This window comes from Trachemys scripta, chromosome 2 (assembly GCF_013100865.1).
Source record: "Trachemys scripta elegans isolate TJP31775 chromosome 2, CAS_Tse_1.0, whole genome shotgun sequence".
In the NCBI taxonomy this organism is placed as follows: Eukaryota; Metazoa; Chordata; order Testudines; family Emydidae; genus Trachemys; species Trachemys scripta.
Window position 1 is genome coordinate 60,680,875 of NC_048299.1, and position 19,582 is coordinate 60,700,456.

The 19,582-nt window shown below is 37.1% G+C and overlaps 2 protein-coding genes across 5 annotated transcripts in view; both read right to left on the reverse strand.

Moving 5' to 3' along the window:
- The window catches only part of HOXA3 (homeobox A3), a 43,619-nt gene that overhangs the window by 13,056 nt on the left and 10,981 nt on the right, over positions 1 to 19,582 (reverse strand). Inside the window, exons 2-4 of one of the 4 annotated variants that reach the window (XM_034760677.1) lie at positions 19,306 to 19,409; positions 5,447 to 5,629; positions 1,355 to 1,459 (exon numbers count right to left, since the gene is read on the reverse strand). The exons of 1 other annotated variant lie outside the window; for it this stretch is intronic. The gene's annotated coding sequence lies outside the window, so the exon portion shown is untranslated. Of the gene's footprint in view, positions 1 to 1,354; positions 1,460 to 5,446; positions 5,630 to 11,773; positions 11,988 to 19,305; positions 19,410 to 19,582 lie in introns of those variants that run through there. 2 more of the 4 variants (XM_034760679.1, XM_034760678.1) reach the window with 2 other exon arrangements.
- On the reverse strand, positions 7,065 to 9,147 carry HOXA4 (homeobox A4). Its single transcript, XM_034760686.1, has 2 exons — positions 8,522 to 9,147; positions 7,065 to 8,101 (listed from the first exon to the last, which is right to left on the reverse strand). The coding sequence occupies exons 1-2, from the start codon at positions 9,087 to 9,089 to the stop codon at positions 7,773 to 7,775; spliced, it is 897 nt and encodes a 298-aa protein (XP_034616577.1). The 5' UTR covers positions 9,090 to 9,147; the 3' UTR covers positions 7,065 to 7,772.

A 19,582-nucleotide genomic window follows, 5' to 3' on the forward strand; every position in this document is an offset into this window, starting at 1 on the left:
TAAAATATGTGCTAATAAAGAGAGTCCCTTTGTGATAGATTTGAATGCAAATATTAGTATTAATAGTCCTTTTAAGTGGCTACATAAATCGAAATATTCTTGCTCTCTGTCTACCTTTCATTGTTATGCTTATGTCACTAGTTAAAAGGTAAGACTATCCCCTTATGTGAACGAAGAAATGGAAACACTATTTGATATAGATTTTTTATTTCCGTTCTCTCCCAGTTGAAATTCACAGGGCAAAGTTGTTTACCTAGAAATATGTATTTGTTACTGATAAAGTTAGTTCAACTGAATTTTGACAATTCCTTTTCAGGTTAAAAGAAAGAGTATATTTTAAAACGATACAACCTATTTAAAGACATTTTTACTGAAATTGAGTGGAACTTGAGAATATATGGTTAATTTACAAATCACAATTATTTCTGGACAAGGGTATATATGTGGGGCAGGCGGGATAAAATTATTATTCTATTAAATAATGCTTTCTTTTTTCTTTTCTTAAAATGGGAATGAATGGATATTTGCCGTGTCTGTTTGTAGGAAGGATTTCAACAGGCTATTAAATCAACACAAGCAGCCCTTGTAGCCCTATAATTTATGGCCGCCTTTAAAAGGTAGTAAACTACACTAATTATGTATCAGCATAAAACATAAGCAGGTAAATCTGGCAAGGATTTGAAATAGTTCTATATAATCCTTTCTCTTCTACCACTGCCAGAATAATATAGTCACCATAAAGAGCATTACATTTCTTTGTTTAAAAAACAACTGAATCACGAAAGAAACATGCACACAATGCAGAGAAGTCCAAATATATATAAAATACATAAAACCTATGCTCCTCTGGTGTATTTTCTGAAGCAAAAGCCAGAGTTTCTAAAATCAAAGAACATTTATTTTTATGTTCCTAATTCCAAACCACACAGGAGTCATTGCAAAACTACTCAAGGGAACCAAACAAAAAAACTGCGAAAGCCACCCAACACTAAAACTGCTTCAACTACCTGTCTCTTGCTTTGAGACTTCGATTTTGGAAGGAACTAAGAATGGACAAAGAAATTACCAACCTCTTTCGCTCTTTAAATTACTTTGCATCTTTCCTGTTTCGAATGCCTCTATGAGGACTGCTATTAATTCTGTTCCATATATTTCTTTGTCTGTCGAGACACTCGCATTCACCAGCCATAGAAGATGAATGGATTCAACCCGGAAAATTCCAACTAGGTTAAATATTTATCACAATAAAATCTCATTGTAACAGCATCCCCCTCCCCCCCATATGCAAGCACTAGGAAATATGAACTCTACACAAAACTATCCCACAATAGATTTTTTTTCCCGAAGTCCTTACCTCCTAAAATTTCTAATAGTGGACTGAATTGTTTCTTGCTGTTATCGCTCAGTAAATCGTCTTTTTCGGTGCACTGGAGTTCTGTAAATAAGCAACAAGCAATGCCTAAATGAGAATCAGAAAGGAAGATATTTATTCATACAAAAAGTATTTGGTTTGCTTAATTCTTTTAAAAGACAAAGGTCGTGAATGTGCATAGAACTACTGAAGGGAATCCATTGATTAGTGTAATGTGTAAAAGATTATTTTATACAACAGTAAAGAACACTGGTATCTGAACATGCCTTTTGTGGTAGACTGCTATGCCTTCTGTCTCCAAGTGTTTGGAAATATTGTCATTCCAAACTCTTGTTACATGAATGTATGCTTTATTTTCCTCTGGGAAACCTTTGTTTAGGATCATTTAATCAAGAGCAGACATTAAACACAACTAGTGATGTTCATCTCTGTTGAATAAATCAAGGAAGAGGTTCCAGTTTAAATGTAAGATACGGTATACTAGGATTTTTATTCAAATACTTAAGGATTCCAGCCCGAATCTATTCCCATTAAATTCTATGAGAGTTCTGCCGTTGACTTCAATGAGAGCAGGATCGAACCCTTCAACTCTTTAATAAAAGCTGTTGTGGAAAAAGAAAAAGACGAAGCAGAAACATTTAGCACTTCGATATTGTAATTTTTTGTCGGTCTTATAATATTACAGACCCCAAGAAGCCAATAATCATACTCTTCAAATATTTTTGGATCACATTTACTAAGGTATTTATCAGATATAATAACGTACTCCATGCATTCATTATTCCTAATAAAATCCTATGTATTGTATCTTAAGATTGCCAGCAAATGTAAATGCTAATAGCTAACTAACACGATTTCTTGGAAGAATGTCATCTGAGCCTTGGAAAATATTACGTCTGTCTTGGGAGAACTTTTGGAGAAGAGATTTTTGCTTTGCTAATTTAGTAGCTCCATAATTACTATAATAATTTGAAATTTGGTGTAGAATTACAGTCTATAGAAAATAATGCAATAATAGCTTACTGGGCTGTTTATTTCCCTCTCATAAATTTAGAGGGCTCACTGATAACATCTATAAACAAATTGAAAGTTAATTTTTTCAGATAGCTATCTCCAGCTTTAATTCGGTTGCCTGCTGTTTTCTTAGCTCTGATATTCACATCATTCCAAAAATACAGTGGGGGCATAGAATACTTGTATTTTATGTTAAAACTCCTTCTTTAACCATTTTGATCCATAATCAATAATCATGTTATCAACTACAATAAAATTGATCCGAATGTCTTGATTGGATTTAACCCACCCACCCACCCACCCTTTAAAATATGGAATGTGCATCTGAAAATGGTGCCAACGACTTTCTGCTATTTATTTTGGAGCTATTAAGTTATACCACAATATTTTATACTGCCACAGTCCTTTAAACTATACTTCCTCTTGAAAGAGTTGCTAAGTAGCAATAAAGCACTTTACAAACGTTATGACTTTTTTTTTTAATTTGTTGTTATCCCAAATTCTAATATTCATTGCGGCACTTTAACTTCGTACATAAATCGTTCAGACTAATGAGTCATAGAGAAATTTGCCCATGACTTTTCCTTTACAATGCTTGCTGCCTTTCCATTGCTTTTTTGGCCCTGCATTAGAAGCCGGTGATTTATTAATGCCAGGAAAATTGAACAAAGCAGTCTTCCTGCACTGTGGTATCCAGCCTTCCACAGTGTGAATTAGAACATTATCAAATGTGTTTGACTCGGTAACACTTAATCACAAAAAGCCATAATGTGACCACAAAGCAGCTAAAACAAAGATTTAACATTTCTAAATATTAAACTTGCTAAGTAAATACTCAGCAGACTTTAACAAAGTTAGCACAAACAATTACAGTCATCAAGCTATAAATATACACTAAATACTTACCAACATAGTCCCTACTGCTTTCTTAAGAAGTTTAGAATCTTTCAAGACAAATCGGGGCTTTTTAAAAAACTCAAATAGGAAGTTGAGTTTCACTTCAGAGAGAATCACTCCTAGTGAGAACTGACGGCCACAGATCCATTCCTGACTATCTGCATTAATTATTTAATGAGTCACGTGACCTTAAAGATTAAAATTTCAATATCTACACAAGAAAAGACGCAACACCTTTATCTACTTGTGCAGGGTTTCTGTTTTGCTTATTTAGGTCCCATAATCTCTGTTGGTTTTGACAGCTTTTCAGTTTCTTGGGAGATCATTTGAACATTAATAACATGTGCTTGTCTGCTATTGTGAGATCAGGCGTTCTATAGACCTTAGCTTTAAATTAGCCATTTGATTTCGGATTTTTATTGTCTACAGCAGACTGTGTTAACATGCATAATTATAGTCCATCCCTCTTCTAACAGTTATTACACATGATAATATGATGACAATACTGATACCAAATATATTAGCCCTTATGATGCCTTTAAAACTGACAAAGAATTGGCTCACCACAGTTTATCAATATTCATGTGGTATAGGAGGTCTGGGAAGAATACTTTTGCTCTGCCATTTGCACATCTCGTGGGAAAGTATAATAAAGAGTTAAAAGAGAGGTTTCCTTTCTGTACTTAGAAAATACACACTTAGTGGGCTAAATGAATGCCTTGCATAATTCATTTGACTTCAGAGATATTAACCCAGGCGTTCATTTGAACCAGTGGGCCTCATTCAGGTCTCGTTTACATTAGTGACAATAGTGAACTCAATGGAACTACATTGGTGTAAAGTAGTATATACTATGTCAGAATCAGTCCCAGTGTGTCTACAATGGAGTGAATGTAACACCTTCTAGTGCAGTAACTGGGGTTAAAACAAAAATAAGACTCAAGCTCTTAATACTTTGTGTTCTATTAATGATATACGTATCGAATATCATATTTCTCATACAACAGCAACACATCTGAAAGGATGCATATAATTGTAGCTGTATTGGAGTACTGTTTTCAACAATCTCACAAATTCCGCAATAGGGTGGAGAATGAATACAAAAGAGAAATCCGGATATATGTACTTCAAAAAAATCACAGAAAGAACCCCCAATCTTTTTGTTTATTACTCTTCAAGTCGATTCATGTCATGGCTGTCATGGAATGGTATCATAGAGTGTCCTAAAGTAGAGATGCTAACGCAGCGATGCTGCCAAGCTTTCCTGGCGCCAGTAGTCTGTTGGTTTCAGTGGGTCTACTGGAATGAGTAAGCGCTGTTGGCGTGACTCGTGAGTAAGGGAATGCAGGATCGGGCGCATGATCAGACTTCAGGGTTGGGATGGAGGCTCGGGCTAAGGAGGGGAAAAGAAAGATGGAGTCTCCTGACAAGCTTGTCAAGACCTCCACCTTCCTTCCTCCACCACCCATCCCCCACCCATTTACAAAACCCAAGAAGCAGTCCATAGGGCGCAGAGTATACCAAAAAATGTCAGAGCCCTGGCTAAACATTCAATGGAGAATGGTTATAGTTATTAAATACTGCGCGCTGCTTGTCACAGATGAGTTCCTCTTGTAATAAAACACCAGGTATATTAGAGATTGCAGTAGAAACTGGAAGGGAGACCTTGAAAAACTACCATTTTTCTTGGTGGGAAGGGGCGGAGGTTAACGGCTTGGCTCTAACTGTGACAATTAAAGTGACTCAGACCTGATTTTGTCTTTATTTGAAATATTGACAAACTTCCACCTTTAGCATTTTGTGCCGCTTTCCTTTGTGGCGAGAGCAGATAAATACGTGTGTGAGAGAGAGAGAGACAGCCAGCCAAAGAGAGACATTTAGGTCCAAGAGCTGGATTTAAAAGGATACTGTCTTTAAAGGTCAAGGGTTTGAAGGGTCAGTCTGCTTCTCTAAAAAAACAATTAATGGGATAGAAAATTTGTCCTTTCAGTGAACTCTTCTGGTTGCCCTAGCAAAGGCTGGACAATGCCAGAGTTTAAAGTCTGCGATTTAATTTTCTAAGTGATTGTAACACTGATTATATCACACGAGAAGCATAGTAACACTCACATATCAAACACTATGCAGCTTTAAAAAGGGGGTGGGGAACAAATGAAAATTTACCTTAAATGATGATAATCTGCCATGTGATATTTTGCAGTCCGGGGCTGATTCTCCACCAAGACAGTATACATTTTTTTAGCAGACAGCCAAGATGCTGTGTCTTTATACATGACCACATTTTTTTTCCAGGAAAATCCTTTGCGTCTTCACAGACTTTTTCCAAGAGAATGCCTTTCAGAACGGCTGTTGAATTACAAAGAAGTATTTATTGTAGGAGGTGATTAATGATACTCAGTAAAATTGCTATTTTCAGCGCGTGTTTTCATTTAGTTTTACGAAGGGAAAATGGGTTTATAGGCATAGTCTTCAGTAATAAATTATTCTCAATTAAAACGTTTGATTTGGGATTTTGATCATTTCTGCTAATTTGGTTTTAAAATAAATTGGGGGGAAATGTTCCACACAATAAACAAAACAAAGAGCTGTACGTTGCAGAGAGTCAGAGATACCAGCAGTTACCCCACTTTCAGATATATTCAGTTTCTTTTATATTGGGGCAGCTAACATGGAAAACGTTTTAGGATTTAGTAAACAGCAGCATGGTAACGGAAACATACTTTTCAGGGTGGTTAGTTGTTCAATGTGAGACAACACTGTTTGCTAAACGTATTTACAACTGCCATAGCTTTGATGCTGAATATACTCTTCCAGTGACATGTTAAATTTTTCATTGAAATGGTATGTGTTCCTGGGACAGGCAGTGATGCTCACGATATTGTTGTGCCAATGTGCTTTCTTACTGAGTGAATTGTGATATATTTAAAAAAAGGAACTAAATCTTGCTCGCCTTACTCACGTGAGAAGACTCGTCGACTCCAGTTTAGTACCTGGACATACTTTCGTGAGTATGGCGAATAAAATGTGGCCTTTAATCTTTTTCTGGCAGAAAAACAGTGGTAGAGTTTCCGCCTACAAGTTCTTCTGCTCAGTTAATACGTTTCAATGTCAATGATACTTTCGAGAAAGTGATATGAAAATCCTTATAAATTGTATACATTTTATTGTAATAATTCCACCTTTGGTATATTTCTTAACATCCTTGACAATTAGAAGGTTACTATGAGTTTGAAACACCTGAATACTGTTTTCCAGAATCATTCTGAACATTTACCAGATTAAACCTCTGGGTTTTACCAGATTTCATTTAATTATTAAGGCTTTCTGTTTACACCAAACACTTTTCAAAATAGATGCCTTTGAAATAAAGAAACTTTTATCACCTATACAGCCCCTTAATTCTTCATAGTGAATTCACAATAAATACCAAGTGAACGAATAAATAATGACTGGCCAGATATTTTTAAAGTGTATCATGGTTAGCTGTCTTAGTTCTACTAAAGTAAATTAGTTCACTTCAGTTCATTGACTCAGTGTGAAAGCTCTATTTCTCTGTGCATAGGGTGGGAATAGCCATATACATGTAAATGAATAGACAGACTGAACCTCTGGCAAGGTTGCTACAGGCCACAAGTCATCTAGGCAATAAATAATACATATACTTGTTCAAGCAGGCACTATTTTTTGTGAAGGCAGGCAACTAAAATGAGCATCTCTTTAACTAAATTTGAAGGCAAATGATCAGCAAAGCATAATGTTTAGGAAACAGCATTACATGACCTTGTGTTTGAAGCCTTTAATTTTTTTTTTTTTTTGTACAGAGTATTCTTTATTACCAGTATTGGCAATATATACATCACACCAAAATTCACAAATTGTACACAGACCGAAACAGTTAGACGTGCCAGATATGAAGACAGCAACAGCCTTTAATATTTTTAAATAAATGCAATAGGAGACATGGGGAAAACGATTATATCACAACTACCTCAGTGGCTACGCTTAAAAACAATTAAATAACTCTTGTTACATTAAACATTGCCTGTCAGACTGTAATGGGACAGTTTTCATAAAATCTCCATGACATAAAATTTGGTTTCTTCTGTCTGCGTATACTGGAGAATCCACGAACATTGCACCAAACAACACAACTCAAGTCAATGTCTTACACAATTGTTTCACGAATTATTATTTTAACTGTATTTTATTTTTAAAGTGTTATGTACAAAAGAGTCCTTCTTGGGTACAGAATTCATCCATTACAGCATCCAGCGCTCTGTGACACGGAAAGTACAGCGTATTTTCATAAATACGAAAGAATGAAGGGAATGGAACCATTATGTCTGTACAGTGTAGACAATTTGTCCATGTTTTGGTTTCAACATGTACCCTGTACAGGGCACATTTCTTCTGATTCTGTATACAGTTGTTTTGGTCCAAATGGTCAACAACAAAAATAGGCAACTGAAAAAAACAAATATAAAAATCATTAAAGGGCTGATGAGTTGGGTGTTGACCCATCGAGCTGATGGTGGTGGCCCTGTGTCTGTGCTTTGGCTTGCTGACTAGCAGTAGATGGATTTGAGGAGCGCATCTTAGTGTTAGGCAGTTTGTGATCTTTCTTCCATTTCATCCTCCTGTTCTGAAACCAAATCTTGACCTGGCGCTCCGAGAGACAAAGTGTATGTGCTATCTCAATGCGTCGCCTCCTGGTCAGGTAACGGTTAAAATGGAACTCCTTCTCCAGCTCTAAGACTTGTTGTCTGGTGTAGGCAGTTCGAGACCTCTTGGGTTCCCCTCCAGTGTAATTGGGATTGACTGAACACACACACACACACAAAAAAGCAATTGAACATAATCATTATATAATAACTTGACACCAGGTTCAAATCAGAGACATAACTGCAAGAAAATGTTTCACAGGCTATTGACAATAGGAAACAATTGAAGAGCAATAAAAAATGGTGATGGGCATTTGGGTGGAAGAAAAGCTTCAAAGACACATGGCCCAGAGCCATTGGCAGGGCAATTAAATTTATGGGGGCTATAATTACTGCCCTAACGGTTTGGCGTCTCGTAAATCTCTCGATAAAGGACCCCGGATACAAAAGGTTTCTCACGTTTGTATTAGGAAACGCGCACACATAAAAACCCAACCCAACCCAACCCTGCAGCACTTTCAGCGTCCTCTCCTCCTCCTCCTCCTCCTCTTCCTCCTCCCCAGGCAGTCCCACTCACCAGTGCTCACATGGATCTTCTTCATCCAGGGGTAGACCACGGGCTCTTTGCCTTTGAGGCCAGGCAGGCTCTTGTCAGGCAGGAGGGGGCACCCTGGGCTGGCCACGGCCCCGGCCCCTGCGACGGGGGCTGCTTCGCAGTGGCGCTGGTGCTGCAGGACGTGGCTTTGGAGCAGGGGCTGGGACTGGACATGGTGCCCCTTCGGTGGAGGAGGCGGTGGAGGAGAGGCACCCGGAGGTGGCTGCTCCTGGCCCGGGGTGGCGCTGGTGCTGCTGTAGCTGTAGGGCGCCTCGGAGTAGCCGGGTGGCTGCGCGGGGTAGAGCGCCTCGGGAGGAGGAGGAGGAGGTGGCGGTGGTGGCTGGTATCCAGGGTCTCTGCTGGGCCGCTGGTAGTAGTCGGGGAGAGACTGGCCCGGGTGCGCTGGGTGCTGGTGCAGGTGCGGCTGGTGGTGGTGGTGGTGGTAGGTGCTGCTGCTGCTGCTGGCGCTGCTGTGCTGCGAATACTCCTCGCAGGGCGGGAATTTGGGCTCGATGTAGTTGGAGTTTATCAAAAACGAACTCATGGTCATTAATTTGTTGAAGTGCAAAAATACTAATTTTTCTCGCGTTGTCGTTTTTCTGGGCTCCGCGAAGCCCCTCCCCCCTCTCCCCCCTCCCCCGCCCTTCCTCCCTCCCTCCCCCTCCTCCTCTCGCCGCTGTCAAGTGCCGGCTGCCAAAGTTTGGGCCTCCTCCCCCCCCCCAACCCGAGCGCACAACACACACATACACACACACACACACATCACCACCTGACCGGCAGGGCCAATTGCTGCGCTGTTTGCGGACCCCGGATCAGGAAATGGAAAGATGGTGAGTGCCGGGGGAGCCCAGGGCAGCAGCAGGAGCAGCCCAAACCGTCTCTTACGGTGCTGGGGAGAGAGGTCCCAGCAATGGTAAAAAACTGCGCAGCCAGAAAGGGGAGCGAAATCCGAGGCGCATCCTAGTATCCATCGCACCAACCACCTTCCCTAAACTCGCAGTTCGACCAGATACCTCTCAAATGGGTGGCCTCGGACTCTTAAAACAGGAGAACAAGATTTTGCTCAAAGCCACGCGAGTTTGAGCTTTGCTACACTGTGATTGCTGCTTATTGTGGCCAATTATTTCCCCCTCTTCCCAGTGGAACGGAGAGAGACCTAAATTCTGCGCTACCAGTCGTAAATTCATCCTGGGCACAAATATTTTATTTCTCTAGCATTTTTTTGGAGGGGGGGCGGAGAAGAAGGAGAGGGGAGGAAAGATGGGGGGCGGGTCAGAAATCAACGAGAAACTAAAATGTAGCATACAGAAAAAGAAATTAACATTGCATAATACATTAAATACAATGACAATGGCATGCGTCTCACAAAGTGGGTTTTCACCCACGAAAGCTTATGTTCCAATACATCTGTTAGTCTTTAAGGTGCCACAGGATTCTTTGTTGCTTTTTACAGATCCAGACTAACACGGCTACCCCTCTGATACAATGACAATAGTTTACAGTTCTCCATTTCAAAATCACTTGATTTAGGATTGGGCATACATTATATATCAAAGTGGAAATGAGACTGCTAGATCCTGTGAAATAGAGGCCAACTAATTGCAAATCAGTATTTGTTTCTCTATGATCTGTCCCCAGCGCTTTTAAACGTTGTTATTGTATGATAATTTAGTTATTAGAGAATCTTTTATCCCTTTGTAGATTGCGAGCTGTGATAACATATAACTAGATTCAGAAGTTGATATGAAAGGGAGGAAGAGCCAAATAGATTAATTAGCGGTGCTGTGTGCCATTAACGATATAGTTAGCGAAGAAAGAAAGAAAGAAAGAAAGAAAGAAAGAAAGAAAGAAAGAAAGAAAGAAAGAAAGAAAGAAAGAAAGAAAGAAAAGAAAATGTTCAATAAAATGAAAGGACTAACTGGGAATATTTCTCTCCCAGTGAGAGTATTTCCCAAACTACAAATTTACGTTTTGGGTTTTTGTGTGTTTTGGTTTAGGTTTGATTTGGTTTGGGGTTTTTATTATAGGAGAATTCACTGACATCTTTCAGAAAGTAGCCTACAATACTGAAATTAGAATGCAGAAAAAACTCTATGACTTCTAAATTGCTAAAAATTAGTCTGCTAACAATATTTGCAGCTCAGGAAGGAAAAGAGGCAACCGCCTGACCTTAGATAATTGAAATTTGATAGTTAAACTAATTACACCATTATTTTAAAATAATAGATTACTTATGAATTCCATCTGCTGTTGTATGTTTGGAGTTAATACTGAACTTTTTAGAATTTATTTTATATTTTTGTTGGTTGGCTGGTTTATAGAAAATCGAATACAAATATTTGCCACCCTCTGCAGGAGCATTGTTCCTGAATGGATAGTCTCACCTTCGAAAATAGGAAAATGCATCTAACTGAATATATAAAGCAAAAATTTTAATACAATTTAGATCTTTTTCCTCATAGTAGCTATCATTGCTTAAATTCAGATTGTTGTCTTTTGCAGTTCAATAGATAACATTATATAAATATAAAATTATAATTTAATATATGTTAGGTCTAACTAGATACTGACACACGTATACTGCATTAATTTATATTATAAACATATACATATATTGCAGACCATCTGGTGTATCTTTGAACATTTCCAACATACTGTGATACTTACATAAACAATTACTCATTTTTGCTAATATCTAATGTCTAATTTGCAAAGAGAGTTAAAGCACATAATATTTACCGTGATTAGACTTCAAAGTATACTTGTTCAACTCATTTCCTACTGAACGTCTATGCAACTCTTTAACTGGTGTGAAAAATATCTTTCTCTATTTACCTTGTATGTAGTAGAAAATATGGTTACACACGCCATAGGCGTCTAACATCCACAACTATTCAACACAACAAATTGCAGTATGCACAGGAAGGACTAGATTGTTGGGGACTATTTTTCGACGAAACCCAAACATCTATTAAAATAATAAAGCTAACGCTTACAGTGTGGCAAGAAGATGAGATTGCTAGAGACCCACAGTACGTTGTTTTCGGCGCACAGCTGTACATTCATACACAGATTCATGCATACAAATATGCGTAGGCGCGCATAATTGCATTAAATTGGGTTACCCTAAATATTATCCTCCTAATATAAGGGAGCTCCTTAGTTATGATGGCCAGAATACTCTAGTAACTACCATACTTCAAAACCTCAGTAAAATACAACGAAAGCTGGTACCTTATTTTGTATGCTGAGTTTTGTATTCGGAGAGCTTCCCGGGTTCTGATTAATAATATTTACCATGATTAGACTTCAAAGTATACTTGTTCAACTGTACTTCTTTCTACTGTGTAGCTGCGTTTCTCAGTGAAACAGAAAATAATACAATTTTGCATGCGATTGTAAATCTACAAGGTGACCTCAGCTGCTCAGATGAAGCATGTTTTTCCTGTGGTTCTAGCAGCCTGTGAAGATGTGCTTATGCAGGATCTCCAAAGGCCTGTTCCTTGTCTTTGTGGTTTTGTTATCATAAACAAGAACCCAGCCAAGACCACCAAGTGTTATCTTACACACGGCCATTTCGACATTTTACTGCAAGATTTATGGATGTAATAAACAATCTCAGAACCATCCTCGGATATTTCCCGTTACCCAACTTGTAGCACCATCCCAGCTTTAAAAACAAACAAACAAACAAACAAACAAACAAACAAACAAAACAAAAAAACTTTATTTTTTATTTAAGAAATAAGACCATATTTCACACGCTTAAACAATTAACATAGGACCCAAAGTTTACCAGCTGAATCTTGCGATAGACGAGATTGGGAATTCACTGAAACGAAGTTGATAGTGCGATATCTAATCTTCATGCACCAACAGGCTCCAATCTCGTGCATACCCAAACAGTCTAAAAGAGTTCTTGTGAAACATACAAGCACATCTGCTGACTTCCATGCGTGCGGATAAAATAGTTTTACAACCAAAGAATTAAAAAATAATAATTCAATTACACTTTTTAACGTGTCCATGCTCCAGAGAGGGTGGACAGAGGGAGACTCCCGAGCAGCCTGGTTTGAATCTGATTTGAACCATTTTGAATATATTTAGCCCCAGCTTTCCCTCTTGAATGCAACCCTGTCCCAAGTTTCAAAGTGACCGAAAAGTGACACCGTGTGCATTTTGTTTCTTATTAATCTTACACATTGACAGTCTTTGTTAAACAACAAGGCGTGCCCTTCACCAGCCGACATTTTCATATTTGTTAGACGCGGTGACCTGAAGTTCACCTCGGCCTTGGACTTAGTTTTTCTAAAAGGTCTATAACAGTGTCTTTTAGATAGCAGGGTGCTTTGCCCAGGTCACTACTTCTAAGGGAAAATTAAGAAAAAATAGCGGGAAAATGTAAACGTTATGGAATGTATCGACTGTATCTCTCCTTTCTTCTTTGGGAATCATAAAAGCCCGCAAGACAGTTAAGCAGTTTAACATTTGTTAACTTTGAAACTAACATGCGAAACGGTTGCTTTAAATTGTCAAGATTGAGGCAATGGTTGAATTTTGGCCCCCAAGTTCATTATTTTATAAAGCGATTACTTCATTGGCACTGAATATGTTCTAACAACTGGATGTTTGGAGTGATTTGCTTGCTCTATACCGGCATGGTTAAATAAACACACACAAAATGTGATTTGTGTTAGAATTTTAAATGAATGGTCTTTTGACCAGACACTCTACACCAGAGACCAGTGTGTACTGCATTCAAAGAATGAACGTACAAAGGCAAGGAATCGTTCATCTCAAATTAATAACTGCACTGTTTCCCTTTTAAAAATGAATCATTTAAACAATAATTGAGATAAGTCAATATTTATTGAAGTTGCAGTTGAACTCTGAAAATATTTTCATTGATATTTTTATTTTAAACTATGTTGAATACATGAATTTGCATCAAAATAATTGTTTTGGTAAGTAAGAAACTAGATTTCAGTTCCCTCATTTTGTGTAATTTAGTTATACTAACAGCTTTTCGGTCAGGGAGTATCAAAGACTTGTTATTCTTGGAAACAATCTACGTAGCACTCGTTAACAATATATTTAAATGGTTATATATTTCAGGTTACTACCAAGACTTTTCTTTTCTCAACAAACAAATGATCTAACAGTATAAAGTAATCTATAATATCTCAAGTGGGGGAAACATTCTTTTTAAACCAAAATATGCAATCTGACTATCTTATTACAAGTTGGCAACAGCAGTATTTGATGAACAATGTATACACGGTGTGTAATGATATTTATATATTTCCACACCGCTGTCATATACAAGCGATGTAGGCATACTCTCCAATAATATCTCTCAATGATTTAAAATCAAACAGCTCACAATTTATTTTCAACAACTCCTGCTTTCTGCAATGATCCACCAGTATCACTGACAAATAATTAATTTGTATCCAAATAACTAGGAATATCGTATAATCCATGCCTGTTTGTTCTTAATTCAGCTAAACATGGATATAGAAGAGGTACTTTTTCCCAACTGAATTCCTCATTATAACCCCCACCCCCATTCCCCAGACCTTTTACATCTGAATATTTTGGATAAACTTTCCCTCTTAAACAAAACACTGCTTCAATATAATTTCGACCTGTATTTATGTGCTACACTGTATATTTGGTTTATAATTACCTTCCCAATTTCTCTGTGTAATACTGTGTGTTGCTTTTTATTGACATACTTAACTTCAGAGCTAAATCTTCAACACTGTCACAGTCTTAAAGACAAGAACAATTCTCAACAATTTGGAAAGTGCTCTTTACCCCAAAAAAATCATCTTAAAAATACCTTGATACTTGTTTAACTATCAATTTATGTCTGAGAGTAATTCCTGAAAGCTTTGATAGCCCTGAAATTATGGAACTGTATAGCGCCGTCAGGTTTTTTTTGCAGAATAATTTCTGTTAGTATCACAAATCGCCCCGTAATTCTGAATTTTAGATTTTCACCTTCGGACTAAAAATATAACCTGAAAGTATTACCTACAATATGTCCTTATTAAGTACAGTTTAGTGCTCACTACAGAAATTATAGGAAAAACAAGACGCTGCTAGGATCGATACAGATGTTAATAGATCTGCTAGTGTCTTAAGTTCCTGACATTTTGAAAAGTGAAAAGTCTTTACATTAAGCCTCTTAAGGAGGCTATTATATTAAGGAGTGTGAAACATTTTGTTACCTGACCATGGTATTGAAGAATACAGCTATGAACGCGTTTTGGTGTTCTAGAGTAACATTCATGTTTACCTGGTGCATCTGAGCCAGAGATATTCAGACTCAAATGTGGCTGATAATTCAAGATGAAATACAACATGTATTACTCTTGAAAAGAGGAATTTTCTATCCTTTCCTCGGTAATTGAGGTCATTCAACCACTAGAGTTCACCTGGAGTCCATACTGTGATACACGCTTAACTCAAAGCTATTTTATCTTTTGTGCTGATAGTCAAGATCTCGACTATAACATTGACATCAAACTCTGTCTGGGCGGATGACTAAGAGTGGTGCAAAACGTAAACTTTTGACCCTCAACTTTTTGACCTGTAGTTGTAACGCCCTAACCACAAAGATATACAAAAGCTATGCAGCGTCTTTTAGGAGCAAGAGACTTGGACTGTTTGTTTCAATGGTTCTGCTGTTTCCCCCCTGCTTTTTAAGTGTGGGTGTTTTTTTTGTGTTGTTGTTATTGTTGGGGGTTTTGTTGTTGTTTGTTTGTTTTGAGAAAACTGGATTTTTTAAAAAAATGCTCACCATTGTAAAGTGCTGTTAAATCAGTTTGCAAACTCTTTCGCCAGCGTTGGAGGGACTAGATTAACTGAAAGACGCTATATGGTTACAATTGCAGGTGAAAGTCTGGTAAGTTCTGGACATGGAGTCGGAAAGAATGTACTGTATAGCACTGGGGAAAAGATGTAGCTATATGTTGCTAAGTACTTAGTCATTTCGCCTTTATTTAAAAATAAAGAAACTCTAATTGTTTGTGAAGCCTTGTCTAGGCAAACGAGTTGACTGTGAACTTGGTCTAAAGCGAGCTCTGCTGGTGATTCCTAGGGTGTGCAGATTTATCTTTTCTGCATTTACTTAACCTGGCAGTGAACTGCAAGGGCTGCCATTTGTTATCCAGAGACAGACTTCACCTCAAGCAAGGACTGTTTCAGAAAATTGCAATAATTACCCAATAACCTTCATAACAAATATTATTATTGAAAAGACATTTTTTTGGATATAGGACAGATTCCGTATGTGCACTGTAAAGGGAAACCTTTGCAAATCTTGTACATTCTGTATGTCTTATGTGGTATGGTGTACATATGCAGCTATATATACATATGACTAAGATGGTACATGAGTGTTTGTTTTCCTCAGAAATATTAGCGAGGATGCTTTCATTTATAAAGGAGAATACTTTCAAATATAAGCAGGCTACTGTAGGAGTCATATCTTTGTACTATTCATAAAAACTCAGACACTGAATTGTGTCTATCTGAAGCCTAAAAGAGAGAAAAGATAAGGGGGAAAGAGATTTCTTATCTTGGTCAGAAGGTTTATTTATATTTAATTTATTATATCTGTACTAGCTGTGACGGGAAAATACATTCCTCCAGTACGTACGATTTGAAATCGAAAATCATGATCAGCCCATATGAATCTGTTACAGTCAATTTCCCATAGAGCAGACAGAAAACATTTGTATTCTCACCCTTCTACAGACACACCCTTACTAAATGTAAGGAAATGGGAGAATAGTAATTCGCTATGTTTAATAATTAGTACGTGTGTAGGGCTCAGACAAATCTATCAACCTAAAATTATTTGCCTTTCACAAGACATGTTATAGTTTAGTGAAAGTCAAGACTTATAAATTACTAGGTATACGCACAAACGGGTTGCCTAAACTTTAATTGGCCTTATGCTGAGACACGACACACTACACTAACGTATTTCTTTCAGAGAAGTTAGTAAATTGTATTTTAAAACCAAGTAGACCACCACTTGCGATGATTTCAGTAAAATAAACTCAGGTGCACTGAGTCCAAAAATACCGTAGAAAAATAATATGCACAGAAAAGAACTAAATCTTGATTCCAAATGATCATTCTCTACGAAGGAACCAGCCACTTCCCCTCAGAAGACAGTTAGGATCTGTGAAAGGTTTTTGGAGTTTTGCGTTTTGAAGGTATCTGAGTTTTCCGTTCCAGTCTGGATTATAAAATCTTAACGCATTTCTGTTTTAAGAGGATTCAAGCTGTCATAACTTTGAGAGGGTGATTCAAGGCTAGAAATACTGTACAGTTGTAGTAATTTTTCAATCAACTTTATTTTGTGTCTCAAGAGTGAGTCTCGTAGTTCCTTGCAGAATGTATCTGTAAATATTGGGATATTTTCACAATACCCAAACATGTCCACACTGTATCTCATATATAGCATGCTTAAGAAGCTAAAATTCAAAAAATTTCATGTTGGTAGCAAATTATTTACTTCCTTCACTGACAATTCACAACCTCAGATGACATTAAGGTCCCTTAAAAAGAATTTAAGTACATTTGCCCTATGATGAATATCCAGTTCTCACAATGGAGCTAAGAAACTGAGATATTCAAACGATTATCTTTAGTTTTAATCTATGAAATAGCAGAAATAAGAGCTTTTTCTTCAGAAAACCACCAATATATGAAAGAAGTCAAAACTTATAAACTAGTCTATGTATGATTTTTGCCATTAAACACTGCCTGGGTATTATGACATATAATTAAATGTATTCCTATCAAATATAACTTTGCTGTATTCCTAATATTGAATCTGTTATATTTGTGTACCATGAAACTGCCAGCTGTTTGTTATGGGAATTATTCTAGATTGTACTTTGGCTATAAAGTGCAATAAAGAATGCACTTTTAAAGTCTACCTCTTTTCCATTTTATTATAGGAATGATAAGCAAATGTCATTATCTAGTGTTCATAGAAAGATACTAAAACACAAAAGTATCTAAAACTTTTTATCTTATGTTGGGAATGAACTCAAAACATTAAAAGTTTGTAAACCTACCATAACTTTTGGGGTAGCTCTAAGGGTTAACCATGAATATATGATAGTGTTTTATCAATGTGTACCCTTGATTATTTGAAAAAATTAAAACAAAGGTAGAATGAATTTTCTATTTCATTCTTAGACCTTGCGGAGGTATTATGTTATAAAGGTGCAAATAATAATCTTCATAATTCTCCTGAATTCTAACAACTTTCTGCCATTTTAATAATAGTTTCAGCTATCGTATATTACGAAAATTAACAATACTCAAAGAGAAAGGAATCTAACAAAATAAAGCCAGAAATCATCTAGTGACAAACAACTCCGTTCTTCTTTAATCTCGAAATTATGACATGTCAGGAAATATAACATCATTGCACTGCAGTTTTAGAGAACTCTGTTGAGTCTGGTGTACTCCAAAATGACCAAAAATTAGATAGATAGATAGATAGATAGATAGATAGATAGATAGATAGATAGATAGATAGATAGATAGATAGATAGATAGATAGATAGATGTCAAAATTTGTATTTACAGTCTCTGGGCTTAATCCTTCAAACCTTTACTCAACTGAGTAGTCATCACCCCAATAGTCCTAATGGGTTCAGTGAGACTACTCACCTAAGCAATGATCTTGTGAGTAAGTATTTTCAGGATCTGGCTCTAGTTCTACAAAGAAGGAGAGAGACGGAGAGAAAGTGAAAGTTTCTTTCGCCCTTTCATTCAGCCCCTGAAAATTCAAAGACTAAAGTTAAATCCGGCCATAAAGTTTACTGCTGAGTAATCACACTCTGGTGAGAATAGTCTACTTAAATAAAAAGAATGTTGAAGTAAACACGCAGCTGGGGCCTACCTCTCAATTGCTAGCCAATAATATCTGTAGCTATATAGAGACGGGGTTATTTACAATTGTCTATAACCTGGTCTGTATTTCATAATTTACAGCATTGTGACTTATAGTAGCTTGTATTAACGTTACAAGTTACAGTCAATGTGTTTCCTTAGAAAAAAAACAGCAGAAATACAAAAAATGTATACTGTTTCTGGAAAAAGATATAACAAAGTTGTAAGTGGCTATGAGTGACCGCACGTACCACGTATACACATATGGATACATAGTCATATAGATATAGCTATCTATATAACACAGAGCAGTAAAGAGGAATCCTAAACACGAAAATTCAATCTATGCCATTTTAATGCTTGCTTTGGTGTGCAAAATATTTTCCAATCCAAAGATTACAACCACATCGGCACACCTACAGGTTATCATGCCTCTATAAGACACTTCTCAAATAATATCAACCCATGTAATTCCCTTTAAAAAATTCGCTGCAGTATCTACTCTTTGCTAAACAAAACCTTTCCAAACTGGAAAGTCTATGGAGCAAAGGAAGTAATTATCTTCTGCAGTAGTCAAAGTAATTAAAGTTAGGCCTCAAAATCCATCTCTGCCAAAAACGCTTATTGTGGTTTACTTTGATTTGATTGTTAAAATATAGAGCTAGCTGCTGAATGTTAGAATCAGAGAGGGGAAAACTTTTCAACGAAACCTGTATCCATAGTAGATTATTCTGCATTTCTGAATTCAATGTGACAGTCCTGGAAGGATCGAGCCAGAAAGAGTCCAGTTCTCCACTGTACAAATAAACTTTAAGGAACTTGTGCATAAAACTTACCTTGACTTGTAAGGAGCCATTTTTCATAGAACACTGAGAACTTGTGATTTGGATACTTCTGTACCTAAAACTGACAATTTGAATGACCAGGAGGCACACGTAGCCTGCAAAAGAGTCAAATGAAGCCCAGCGTCAGCGAGATTATATGTTATGTGGTATATAATGTTGGATGTCAACTCCCCAAAACCATAAAACTTACTTTAATGGCACCACGTGACTTTTTATAGCCAGTGAGCCTATCTGTCTGTGCTATGGATGATTTTACGATCTAATTCAT